The sequence below is a fragment of the Micropterus dolomieu genome, linkage group LG03, assembly GCF_021292245.1.
Source record: "Micropterus dolomieu isolate WLL.071019.BEF.003 ecotype Adirondacks linkage group LG03, ASM2129224v1, whole genome shotgun sequence".
NCBI classification, from domain to species: Eukaryota; Metazoa; Chordata; class Actinopteri; order Centrarchiformes; family Centrarchidae; genus Micropterus; species Micropterus dolomieu.
In genome coordinates this window covers 19,462,027-19,475,091 of record NC_060152.1, presented here as the reverse complement: position 1 = coordinate 19,475,091, position 13,065 = coordinate 19,462,027, and the positions used below count along the sequence as shown (strand labels likewise).

Sequence of the window (13,065 nt, the reverse complement as noted above, 5' to 3'; positions counted from 1 at the left end):
TTTTGATCCTGTGAAGGGAAGAGAAATTATCAGGAAACCACTGTACCAGAAGAACAAATATAGTACATAACAATATAAAAGAAACAAACACATGCAACATGTGCAGACTGAGAGCTCACGGACAAAAGGGAATTCCACACGTTAGTATTTGGCATTCAAATTGTTTTCTCATCCAAGCTTTTTTGCAAAGTTCTTTTCACAGTATTGAATTTAAATGTTTTTTTCTGTCTTTTACTGTAAACTGTACATTGAACCTAGTGTTCTGGGGAAATACAACACATGTTTAGTGTTTGAAGTGTTCCTCTGACGATAGAAGACCTTGAGAGAAATGAGATAAGGGGATTAAAATACCTGAAACTAAAAGGGTTAGGGCACATTAATCTGCCGGCCAGACAGACGGCATGAAAATATTCCTTCTTTTGACTCTCTTTGGAAGGGCAGGTATAGTAAAGAATTGATAGATATTGTAAAAAGTGGCATTGAATAGTGCCACAGACACAAATGTTAATATGATTAATGCCATTTAATGCCATTGCACTAATAACACAATTGTTTCTCTTTTTTCTTTTCATCATCTGCAGTTGCCCAGAAGGAGGATGACAGGATTGTTGGCGGGTATGAGTGTCGAAAAAATTCTGTGCCCTACCAAGTGTCTCTCTTCACCGGGTACAACTTTTGTGGCGGGGCTCTTCTGTCTGATGAGTGGGTGCTCTCTGCTGCGCACTGCAAACCAAAGTAAGATAGATTGCTAACTTCAGTTTATAGCATGCAAACCAAAACTCTAACAGCTGATTAAGAATGTTGGCCTTATGTTGTGCCTGAAGAAGTTTTTTTCGATGCAATATTCCCTTAAGATATTTCTTAAGGATTGGGAAGCAGCAAGAATACAAGACAACCTTAAAAATAAGTTTATTTTTGTCAGATCAAATGTAGAAGTCCGGTTGGGAGAGCACGACATATGGGAACCTGAGGGCACGGAACAGCACATTTTGTCTGCCAAGTTTGTTCCCCACCCGGACTACAACTCCCGCACACAGGACAGTGACATTATGCTGATCAAACTGAGTCGACCTGCCACTCTGAACAGCTATGTACGCCCTGCTATGCTTCCTTCCAAGTGTGCCAGTGACGGGACAATGTGTCATATCTCTGGATGGGGGAGTCTTCGTCCCAGCAATGAGGGCTGTGAGTTACAGAGAAAATATCTCACTCATCTCATTTTTCTGCTTTTTTTCATGCCATTATTGTACATGAAACCATTGATGCATGCTCTTTTTCTGTCTTTTCCAGCGAGGTACCCGAACATGTTACAGTGCCTGGATGCCCCTCTCCTGAGTGATGACACATGCTTTAATGCATATCCTTTCCAGATAACTGAAAACATGATCTGTGCTGGCTATCTGGAGGGAGGGAAGGACTCCTGTCAGGTAATCTAGAGATCAGAGCTGCTGTAACCCAGAACAGCGAGTGTTTCTGCCAGTAAAGATAAACTCATCTTTTTTATCCTCAGGGTGACTCCGGGGGTCCCATGATGTGTGATGGAAAACTCCAGGGAGTTGTCTCTTGGGGGCATGGCTGCGCTCTGAGAAAGAAGCCAGGGGTGTACACAAAAGTTTGCAATTACATCTCCTGGATCAAGAACACAATGGCGTCTTGCTGAGCGGCAAAGATAGACTTGTAAACTGACAAGATCAAACATAAAGTCAACTACATGTCGTGCTATGGGTGCAGTTTGGTTTATACGGATCTATTAATAGGTAGGTAGGTAGGTAGGTTTATTGGCACAATATAACAAGTTATAAATTGAGTTTCGTGACTCCGTTCTGCTACATAGCAGACAATATACATTAAAACAGAATCAATTGTGAAAATGGTAAATAGAAATAAACTATCATCAATGGAGCAGTGCTGAGGGTGAATTAGAGATTAAGAGTCTGATAAGTTGGGGGGGGGAAGTGCTCTGCAGTCTGGTGGTGCGGCAGTCGAAACTTCTATATCTCTTCCCAGAAGGCAGCAGGGTGAACAGGCTGTGGCTGGGGTGGGTACTTTCCTTTAGTATCCTTTGGGCTCTGCGTAGCCACCTCACCTCACCGATATCACTGATGCTCGGGAGATGGGTACCAATGTTCTTCTGAGCAGTTTTAATCACCCGCTGCAGAGCCCTCCGGTCTTGGACCGTGCACATCCCATGCCAGTTTGTAATGTTTCCAGTCAGGATGCTTTCTACTGCTCCTCTGTAAAAGCTGACAAGAACTGGGAACAGGGCGTGGGAATTTGGCCTTCTTAAGCTTCCTCAAGAAATACAGACATTTCTGAGCTTTCTTCACCAGCGTGGAGATGTGAATAATGCAACAGTTACATCAGTTTTTCTGTGAATATAACATCTTATGTGAAGAGAAACATGTCTGCCTTACCGATCATGTCATCTCACAGATGGAACAGTGACTGCTTCTGCAAGAAGTTACAGCTCTCACCCAGTTGTTGCATTACAGTAAATTGACACAGGTGTTTTTCTCTGCAGGTGTCTAAAACAAGTGTGTCATTAGTGTGGGTGAAAAGCCACTTTAGCTCAGTACTATAATTCATAGCTTTGGTGAGTGTGACTGTAAATCAAAATGGAAAGTATATATTATACTGTGCAGCAGATCTAGCTGCCTCCCATGCAGTCACGGTATTGGATCTACGAGTTCTGACTTAACAATGAATAGGCAGACATGGTTCTTCCTCAAGGATGCTTCTGTAGAACACGGAACAGTTGAGGAACAAACCTGACATTTACAGTCAGCCAACAGTAAATCACCTAGGGACAAAAAATGCTGCTACACTGCTCTCTGTGGGTTGAAACTATAAAACATGGAGCACACTGTAGCCCCACTCTGGTCAGCACTGGTGCAAATGTGGCACTTAGGCAGTTGACTATCCAGTAACGTTTTAGCTGTAGTTCATCCAAATTATATGAAACATTTTATAAATTACAATTGGAGTTCCATGATGTACTGGTTCTGACAAAAATAGAAAAGTAGGTGAACTTTTCCGAGCAGAGCTTTGAGCCCCTAAAGGAGTGAGTAATTCCCTGTTAGTAACAGCGTTCTGTTACCTCTGTGTGGAAGGGCACAGACTGGCCATAAAACAGCATCAGGTGCACATCAATCACAAAATCCCTAAATGATTTAAGTGGATTTTGGTTGCTTGGGTGTGGAACAGGGCAGATGAGTGATTCACCAGGCATTTGCTTGATGATGAATAAAGACCTAACGAGGTTTCTGGGGACGCAGCCTATGTGCAACAAATAGCTCTCGTCTCCATGACGCATACTGGATTGCTTTTTTATGCTTTTGAAAACATGGAATTGGACAGAATGTTGATGCTGGCAGACAATGTGTTTTGAATGCTACAGGATTCCACAAACCATGTTCATGAGCTACTTAGAAGTTATGGTAGCTCGGTAGAGTCCTTCTCCCTCTATGGTGTCCTTTACTGTACATGTTCTTGATGTGGCCAATGCAAATGCATTGACTGCAATGATTAGCCAGGGACATGTCAGAAGAAACCCACAGTTTAGCCATGACCTTTTCATATACGTGGAGCTATAAAAAGGAAACAGCAGCAAAAGAAAATAGCTGATTGACTGATTGAAGTAATTATCTATAAATAACTGTATGTGAAAAAGATTCAATGAAATAACCTATATGATATATTTAATAGAAAAAGATAACATATTGGAGATGATGAATTTAAAGTGATACAACAATAGCAATAAAGCACATCGTTTGGATCCATTGAATTATTTTAATATATGCAGTCTCATATGACAAGCTGGCATACAGCTGATGTCTTACAGTACATTACTGCAATAACAGCAAACATCAACAGACATGAACAGTCTACGATTCTCATGAACCAGCAAGTAAAACGCGAGGCTGCGTCCACAAAACTACTTCGCAGTGCTGTAAAGTACATAAAAGTATATAGATCTCGTGGAGAAACCCTACATATAATAATGTATCCAGTAACTTTAAGCCAGTTCACCATCCATGCACACATTGACTGGCACAGCCTCCATGCATGACATCAGCTGCCTGGTGGCTTCTATTTAGGTCTGACGTGAAGCGTGTTGACGGCTCAGGCCAGCTCCTGTGGCTAAGGGTGTGGACCCTCATGTGAGCGGTCCACAGATTTCCCTGTAAAGAAACTCTCCAGGGATGTAATCATGGTTAAGTTAGGACAGTGGCAGCAACTCAGTGAACCAGAAGAGGCTGCTTTAATCCTATGAAGTCAGAGATTAGTATTATAGAACAGAAGCCAGACTTAATTTTACTCTTTGACTCCTCTCCCATAGCAGCCTACACTTCACAACTAGAAAGACCTACTTTACCCCCCGCTTCAACTTTTCTCCCGCTTTGGTGTTTTGTAGTGTTGCAGTTTCAGATAGAAGTCAGCAGAGGGCAACATCCTCATCATTTTGCAGTTGCTGGGGTTACTTATCTTTTATTTCTCGGTGTCATTGAATACCTCCACAGTGTTTAATGGCTGCACAGTTTCTGGCAGAACAGACTTTTAACTTCCATAATACGGTCTTGAACTACGGCCTCCAATCTTTACAACGTTCGTACACTGACATATCTCTAAGCTCCTAAGTCCTCCTTAAAGTTCCAAAGACAAATGAGGATTGGTTAAATGTTTTAGAAGTTAAAACAATGAGAAAATGCAAGTAAATACAGGGGAACCTCTGAGACAAGCCTGTCACTAAACAGGCTGATTGCAAGGGCTTAGGTTTCCTTCCAGCATTAGAGGGAGCACATATCAAGTGGTGGGTTTGGGTTTTTACAGACTTAATTTCCTGCATTATGGTAATTTATATAAAGGAAAACATAAAATTCCGGTGGCAGGTGACAATTCAAAATATAAAAAGATAATGGACAATAATGCAGTAAGGCTCTCGGGCCTTCTGTTTTTCTTTCAAGGAATTCTCCTGTACAACAACTTATGTAGCTCCTTGCTGAGTCAACACACATGCAGGCATGATTAAGTTTTTCCTCCTCCTTTGTGTCTTTTGTTTTGGGAAATGTACCTCTTTAAATGTGCATGAAATCCCTTTTAACTCAATGATAAATTCTTCATTTTGATTAATTTATAAACCCCTGGACTGCTGTGTTTCAGTTTTCTACTCATGTTCAAAACTTTCTGCACATTCAAAATCTTTCCCGCATATCCGTGTTCTCTGACAAAGAGAATAGTCGCAGTAGGCTATTACTAATAAAGTGGTAATTTAGTGAGATAATACTATACTATATACTATACTATACTATACTATACTATAAAAAGAATCTACCTGCCCTGTAGACCTACTCTGCGGGTCATTCACCTACGTTATTGCTCTTCTGATCTGGCAGTATCCTCTTCAGAGCGTCTGTCAGACCCAGAAACACGTTTTGTAATGTAGGCTACAGGACGAAACATGTGCACTGCTCTTCCTTGGAGTTTGAAAACTGGGAACAGTTCTGATCAGGCATGAATCTCACCACAAATCCACACAAATGTTAACATCGCCACTTCTGATAAAGTGCAGCTGACAGCTGCTTCAGCGGGAAGCATCCTTGAGCAGACACTGCCAAACATACAACCGCGGTAAACATACAAAGGTGTCTCCAAGCGAGCGGGACGCAGAGACAGCAGCGCTACAGAGCGACAGAGGAAAGACGCCACACTGCAGTCCAACATTTTTACATGTCTAAATAACTGTAGACAGCCAGGGAATCCTAAAAGATTCACATGTGACAAACTTTTTTCTTATAATATAATGATTTAAGTCTCTTCTTACTAATTTGCGACTGACTGTTAACCGTTTGTGTCCCAAATACGTTGACGGAAAACAGTGCTCATCTTTACATTTGTGATAAAAATTATTTCAAGTCAGTTCAGTAATCCGGTCTCCACTATGTCCATTTTAATCTCCCTAAAGTTTGGGAACTCCTTTCTATAGGGAACAGTCTTGTCGGAGGTTACGGTCACAGGAGGATCTCCATGGCAAAAGAAAAAACAAAGCAGCCGTAGCCAGTGCACGTCTGCTCACGTCTGGGACCACCGCCTTGCTCTTGACGCATGGCTGAGTCAGCGGGAGCGCGCGTAATTGACCATTCCCAGACACGAAACGTGCTCATAAGACTCCATCCCATGTTCAACTTGGTATCCTATAAAGCCAACTAACATTGCGCCAAGTAACCAGATACAGAGAACACCGCGCGGATGTGGTGGACATTTAAAACCAGGGGAACTTGACATCAGGTTAGAAATATAACTTTCTCATGTAAGGCAAATGAATTGTTCTTTTGTAATTTATTTGTAGCTTTGGCAATATTGTGGTTTTACATTCAGGCCAAGAAAGCTTGAATTGAATTGAATTGTAAGGCATTTCATGCGTTTTTTAAAATCTTTCTTATCTTACTTGTAAACTGGAATACACTGATTTAAATTTAATTGAATAAAGATAGTTTGTAATTTAAATAAAAACAGAATAATTTCTGTAGAATCATGGTAAGTCATTGAAGAATAGGATTAAAAAAACAGCCTACTTAAATAATAACAGATTTCTGCAAATGGTAAGGTATCTGATGCTTTTACTTTTGTATTATTTCCTTTAGTTATTTATTAGTTGATAGTTTTATTTAGTCAATTGATAACCACATATTTTAACGTCTTGCTTTTTACTATAGCTGTTAGCTTTTTGGTTTCAGAATAACGTGCATTTCAGTTCAATGTGCTTTATTGGCATGAATGATTAAGTTAAACAATGTTGCCAAAGCCATTAACAACAAAATCACAAAGTTTTCATTTGAATATAACATAATACGAATTAATGCAATCATGACCATTCAATTTAGCAGTTATAATTTACAAGAAATTGTGCTTGTTTCTGTGCCAGTGTGGGATGATTGAGTAACATTGTAGATTGTAGCTAATCTGCAGTAGGCTATTACTATATATTTATGAAATAATGTTATACAGTATTATAAAGAAATAAATATATTCTTATAACGAATGATCCAGAACTTATTATTGTAGTATTTTCCATTTTAGCCTGTAACTTGTTGCATGTGTTTTTACACACAGTCATCAATGTTGTGTCATAAAACACAGTGCTGTACAAAGAAGTGAAAGTTGTAGCCCTATTCACATTACACACACAGAACACAGAACACAATATAGAAATATTTACCAATATATATATATATATATATATATATATACATATTATATAGCCTACAAAGGTTAGTTGCAAGATAATGTGCAAAACCAGAAAGAGAAACAGAAAGAAGTTTCATGGCAGGTCAATCTTGATAAATACTAGACTATAGCTTGTTCCTCAAATGTAAGTCGCTTTGGATAAAAGCGTCTGCCAAATAATAAATGTAAATGTAAATCTTTTTGTATGCCTGGTAGCCGTACTATTTTCCAGCTTGTATAGCTTGTTAACATGTCTTACAAAAGTCCACAAAAAAACTAATTCCATTTAATACACCCTTTTTTTCCAAACCACAGTGCCATGATTGTCTGTGCCCATATTTAGCATGATCAGGACCAGTAGCAAATCATCCTTTATGCATGTAATAGCCAAACTAACATGTGAAGTGTTTGTGTCTCTTAGGTAAAGATATACAATGGAGCTAAAACCTTTATTGAAGAAGCTGGGCTCAATTATCCGCACCATCCTCACTTTCCTCTTTGCACTGCTGGTCCTGGGCGTGATGGTGTGGGCCTATGTTTGTGGTTTCCAGCTGGTGACCTCCTTGTATGGACTCATCTCCTTTGGCTTTTATGGACTTCTGCTTGCACTCCACTTGCTTGTCCAGAGCTTCTTTGCCTTCATTGAGCACAGGCGAATGAAAGCTTGCACAAACCCGTGCACCTTTACCAAAACTATTGGCCTCACGATATCAGCTTACCAGGAGGACCCCGCATATCTCAGAGAGTGCCTCAGCTCTGTCAGGGCCCTCAAGTATCCCCCTGAGCTGCTGCGCATCATCATGGTGATAGACGGAAACAAACCTGAGGACCAATACATGATGGACATGTTTAATGAGATATTTGCTGACCAAGACCCTGGCTGTTATGTGTGGAGGAACAACTACCACACATGGAACCCCACCCAGGCCCAGCAGGATGTAGAAATGGCTACAGTAAACGTCCCAGGAGGGGATGCTGATCATTCACCAGGAGAGGATCCACAGAGAAAAGAGGTAGAGCGGCTGATCCAGAGCAGGAGGTGCGTGTGCATCATGCAGAAGTGGGGCGGCAAGCGGGAGGTGATGTACACAGCGTTTAAAGCACTCGGGTCATCAGTAGACTATGTGCAGGTATGTATTTTTTTTCAGTGAAGATGATTTTATGAAAAAAAATTGCAGTGTTGCACATTTGTTTATGACATCACTCTTTCTCCTTCCTCAGGTGTGTGACTCGGACACTATGCTGGACTCCCTGGCCACCGTGGAACTATGTAAAGTGTTGGAGAGCAACCTCAAGTACGGTGCTGTGGGAGGGGATGTGATGATCCTCAACATGAAAGACTCTTTAATCAGCTTCATGAGCAGTCTTCGGTACTGGATGGCTTTCAACGTCGAAAGGTCTTGCCAGTCCTTCTTCAACTGTGTGTCCTGCATAAGTGGTCCTTTGGGTAAGAGAAAATTAGTTTTTCTGTCAAAGCAATGATTCTACATGTCAAGCTTGTAGTCATAGCTTTAATGCCCTGTTGTAATTCACTGTGAGTAAAATTTGTGTCTGTGGTTTCTTGAATTGCTCAATGAAGGTCTGTACAGGAATGATCTCCTCCAGCAGTTTCTGGAGTCCTGGTACAATCAGAAGTTTTTGGGAAGTCACTGCACATTTGGTGATGACAGGCATCTTACCAACCGAATGCTGAGCATGGGCTATGCCACAAAGTAAGACGCTTATCAATAATGTGCACAGATATGACACATTCATCTTGATAGTGTAATCTTAGTAAAATGAGGAAGTTTCATGGATTTTATTTTTGCCATTTCCTTTAGATACACAGCCCGCTCCAAATGCTACACAGAAACACCTGCACAGTTTCTGCGCTGGCTCAACCAGCAGACTCGCTGGACAAAATCTTACTTCCGTGAGTGGCTCTACAATGCAATGTGGTGGCACAAGCACCATCTCTGGATGACCTATGAGTCCATTGTCTCAGGTATTTTTCCCTTCTTTGTCACTGCCACCATCATCCAGCTGTTTTGGACAGGCTCAGCGTGGGATATCCTCTGGGTCCTGGTCTGCATCCAGCTGATCGCGCTGGTGAAAGCGGCTTATGCCTGTGCCTTGCGCCAAAACATGGTGATGTTGTTCATGTCTCTCTACTCGGTTCTGTACATGACCAGCCTCCTACCTGCTAAGTACTTTGCCATTCTCACCATGACCAAAAGCAGCTGGGGGACATCAGGTAGACGTAAGATTGTAGGAAACTACATGCCCCTCCTCCCACTGTCAGTGTGGACATTAATTTTATTAAGTGGGATCGGTTACAGAATCTACAAGGAGAGTCAACTGGACTGGTCATCTCCAGCCAAGAAACTGGAGACCAAGTTTCTTATCTTTGGCTGTGTGGCCTACATGTGCTACTGGCTGCTTATGCTGATCCTCTACTGGGTGTGGTTCCGAAGGTTATGTAGAAAACGCTCCCAAAGTTACACTTTGAGTGGTGTGTAGGTCCAAAGTGTCCTGTGAAGAACTAACAGAAGGAATATAATTTATTTGAGTTCAACCATTTACCTTATAGTTATACCTTTATTCATTTATTTATTTTGTCGCGCATTGAAGTAACTGATGGACGGAAGGATTCTTACACAACTGATTTTCTAACAAACTTTTAAAAAATGAACAATTTAACAAGTATTGGTGAAACTGATTAAATGAATACCATCCATAGTACCAGACATTTTTGAATTTTTTTTACTGTTATATATGAGGACAAATGTTTGACTCATATGGAGATGTTGTTGCACATTTAAATGAAACTGTAATGAAGGCTTTCTGGCCCACACACTCAGGTTTCTCTTTGTCAGATTATGATGGCAGAGATGGCCTTCCATCAGATATTTATTCATGACATCTAAAGATTGAGAAAGTGCTATTCAAATAACATTTTGTTTTTATGGATGTGGATCTTGGGGTATGTGTATTGCTTTAGCAACACAAAGACCACCCCTTATGGATGTTTCACTTTGTTGTTGTTGTTATTGCACTGGATCCTGGTTGGCACTTTCTGCAGCATTGCAGACCTACTTGAAAATACAGAAAATGGCAGTTTGTCAGATTGACATGTAAGTTTTCTGTATATACGTTTGGTATTGTTTGTTGGAAAGGCTGGATGTTGTCTGAAAATGTGAAATAAATGATGGTTTTGGAAACCATTTATATAAATAAAAATCAAATATTTTTCTAACTTCTACAGTTCTACAGTTTGACTGAAAATCATTATTTACAGTACAGAGAACAACAGAAAGTTTGACTGGGTAAATAAGTCAAATCACACTCAGTTACGTGATACAGTTTACAGGTGACACAATGATTGAAAGCAAAATGTAACATGACGTCAAATTAGGCTTCACGCTACACACCAGCATCTTACACTTCTTCTGTGTTAGCATTAGTGTAGTTGCTAACATTAGTGGGACACCTGACCTGTGTGGCAGTGAATGTCCATGTTGTACAGAACCACAGTCACAGTTTTGACAAGACTTCACTATACTGATAAAAAAATATGAAAATGCCTGACAGTGGCAGTGGTTAGGCTAAGTGTCAAGGATCTCCCTGTAGTCTTCCAAGTGAGTGGTCTTTTATAATATGCCAACTAAAAGTTGCCCACAAGCATCCTCATGCCTTTCATAGTCAAATAGAAATGTATACGAAAATGTGTACTAGATAATCTGCATAGAAAAAATAAACACACTCTAATGCTGATGTAAAATGCAAATCAACAAGCGAAGAACTGAGATTCACAAAAACACAACAACTGGATTCATAAATGCCTAAAAAGTTGCAAATGTTAGGATGACATTCACAAATGCTTTAATTTCTTTATTAAGTGTATTAATTCATTTATTAATTAATATGTATTTATTAATTTAATGTATATTCACAGATGTTTTTTTATTTGTGGAATTTGTTTGTGTATGTTGCAATATGGCAAAAGATATTTGTTTAAAAAAAATTGTATTTGTGAAAAGGTGTTCTACAGATTAAATATTTACACATGGATTGTTAATTTGTTTACACAAATAATGTTGAGGTAAATGTGACAGAGAGGATCCTGCCAATCTGTGGAAATAGAATTAAGTTCTCTAGGTGTAAATGGAAAACGTATTTTTCTTTTCTTCTGATTTATCAGCCTGGATGTCCTTTGCACCCAAATGTATGACATTATATAATACTTAGAGATCTTTGTCATCTAGCCTGACCCCAGATTTATAGACTACACATTTACACATGGATTATTGATCTTTTCACACAAGTAATATTGAGACACATCTATCTGCATATTATTACTATTCTTAAGATTGATGTAAACACAACAACAGACATCTAAAATGGTTGAAGTGACATCATAAAAATGTGTGTGACTGTGGTAATAAGAGTGGAAGCAAGGTATAGGTGCACAAGGGGGTCCAAAGTTACATGAGCAATAGTCCATTTGCCCTCTTTGGCTGAGCTGTGCCTCTGGAGGAAATCATTTTGTTAAAGAAGATAAGATCAATTAAGATAAGAATTGACACAGCAGCACAGGGGTATCTAGTGCAAAGAAGAAAGAATAAAACACAATAGACAATAAAAGTAGGATCAATAATCAGAATCAAATATGTAAAATGTACACCCCATATTCAAACAATATAATGTATGGTGTCCTTGTGCATATCTGTACATGTGCAAAGTTCCAGAGGTATTGTACGTGTGCTCAGTGGGATAGAGAGAGAGTTGTGCTTGTCAGTTGAGAGTCTCTGTCAGCGGAGATGGGAGATGCTAGGTGCTGTGGCGATGTGGAGTCTGATAGCTGATGGCACAGATGAGCTTCCCAAGTGCATAAATAGTCATTGCATTTATTCTTGTTATATTCAAAATGTAAACTTTGATTTTTTTTGCTGCAAACCACTTTGGCAATATTGTTTAACCTAAACATTCATGCCAATAAAGCAACTGAATTGATTGAATTGAAGCGCTTTGAGGCACAGGCTGAATTAATCCGCGGGTGAAAGTGCTCCTGAGCTACCTCAAGAGAGGATGAGAGGGGTTATCCATGATGGCTTTCAGCTTCCCTCTGATCCTCTCAGTCACTGCCTCCACACTGTTAAGATTCATCCCCACCACCAAGCTGGCCTTCAACACCAGCCCACCAATTAAAAACCCAAATGTATTAGTTGAGGAATGTACTGATGATAATTATTGATATGATAGCTATTATTTCATATTATGGTGTCACCTTTCCCAATCCCACTCTCATTTTACTTGGCAGCCTCGTGGCTTAAGAAAAACTATTTTGCAATTTTTTGTTAACAATTTTGCCGGAGTATTTGTGTGTTACGTATATTTTCTGTTCATAGACGTTTTGGTGTTGTGTGGTGTGATTTGTGTCATGCTGTGATGAAAATATCAATATTTATATATTGGAACATTTCCCAATCCTTCCATAAAGAGTTAGGTAGCACTTTATAATAACTACACACTATAAAGCATTAGTTAAGTATTAATAATACGGAATGCATCATTTATAAAGCATTGTTCATACATTAATACACATTAGTAAGTCATTCATAAACACAGTTATAAATGTTTTATTCTTTGTTGACAACTGCTTCATAATGTGTAGATAAGTATTAGTACATTTTTTATTCATCATTTATAAACCATTGTTCTTATATTAATACACATTAGTAACTCATTTATAAACATAGTTGTATATGTTGTATTCTTTATTAATAAGCTCATTTATAATGTGCTTAATAATTGTATTTTCATACTTTATACATGATTGGTTCACTATTTATAAATGAAGTA

General features: G+C 39.4%; 2 protein-coding genes across 7 annotated transcripts; both read left to right on the top strand.

Annotated features, from left to right (window-relative positions):
* Positions 1–1,717, top strand: LOC123967888 (trypsin-3-like). 2 transcript variants are annotated; one of them, XM_046044226.1, is made up of 5 exons: positions 1–140; positions 582–735; positions 923–1,185; positions 1,291–1,427; positions 1,511–1,717. In XM_046044226.1, exons 1-5 carry the CDS (start codon positions 92–94, stop codon positions 1,658–1,660), a joined length of 753 nt encoding a protein of 250 aa, XP_045900182.1. In that variant the 5' UTR covers positions 1–91; the 3' UTR covers positions 1,661–1,717. The 2 variants fall into 2 exon arrangements, with proteins under 2 accessions (XP_045900182.1, XP_045900183.1); XM_046044227.1 differs by lacking the exon at positions 1–140 and adding an exon at positions 351–441.
* Positions 1,298–10,463, top strand: has1 (hyaluronan synthase 1). 5 transcript variants are annotated; one of them, XM_046044195.1, is made up of 6 exons: positions 5,279–6,285; positions 7,646–8,354; positions 8,446–8,671; positions 8,804–8,936; positions 9,045–9,136; positions 9,247–9,544. In XM_046044195.1, exons 2-6 carry the CDS (start codon positions 7,659–7,661, stop codon positions 9,408–9,410), a joined length of 1,311 nt encoding a protein of 436 aa, XP_045900151.1. In that variant the 5' UTR covers positions 5,279–6,285; positions 7,646–7,658; the 3' UTR covers positions 9,411–9,544. The 5 variants fall into 5 exon arrangements, with proteins under 5 accessions (XP_045900148.1, XP_045900151.1, XP_045900147.1 ...); XM_046044192.1 differs by lacking the exon at positions 5,279–6,285 and adding an exon at positions 1,298–1,427 and having other exon boundaries at positions 9,045–10,463; XM_046044191.1 differs by having other exon boundaries at positions 5,291–6,285; positions 9,045–10,463.
* Positions 10,464–13,065: the final 2,602 nt, after the last annotated feature.

Excerpts from the sequence above, each read along its gene's own strand:
- LOC123967888 (XM_046044226.1), top strand. The coding sequence starts at position 92 with ATGCAACATGTGCAGACTGAGAGCTCACGGACAAAAGGGAATTCCACA. Across the intron at positions 736-922 it reads GCTGCGCACTGCAAACCAAA|ATCAAATGTAGAAGTCCGGT; the intron begins GTAAGATAGATT and ends TATTTTTGTCAG. Across the intron at positions 1,428-1,510 it reads GAGGGAAGGACTCCTGTCAG|GGTGACTCCGGGGGTCCCAT; the intron begins GTAATCTAGAGA and ends TTTTATCCTCAG.
- has1 (XM_046044192.1), top strand. The coding sequence starts at position 7,659 with ATGGAGCTAAAACCTTTATTGAAGAAGCTGGGCTCAATTATCCGCACC. Across the intron at positions 8,672-8,803 it reads CTGCATAAGTGGTCCTTTGG|GTCTGTACAGGAATGATCTC; the intron begins GTAAGAGAAAAT and ends TGCTCAATGAAG. Across the intron at positions 8,937-9,044 it reads AGCATGGGCTATGCCACAAA|ATACACAGCCCGCTCCAAAT; the intron begins GTAAGACGCTTA and ends CATTTCCTTTAG.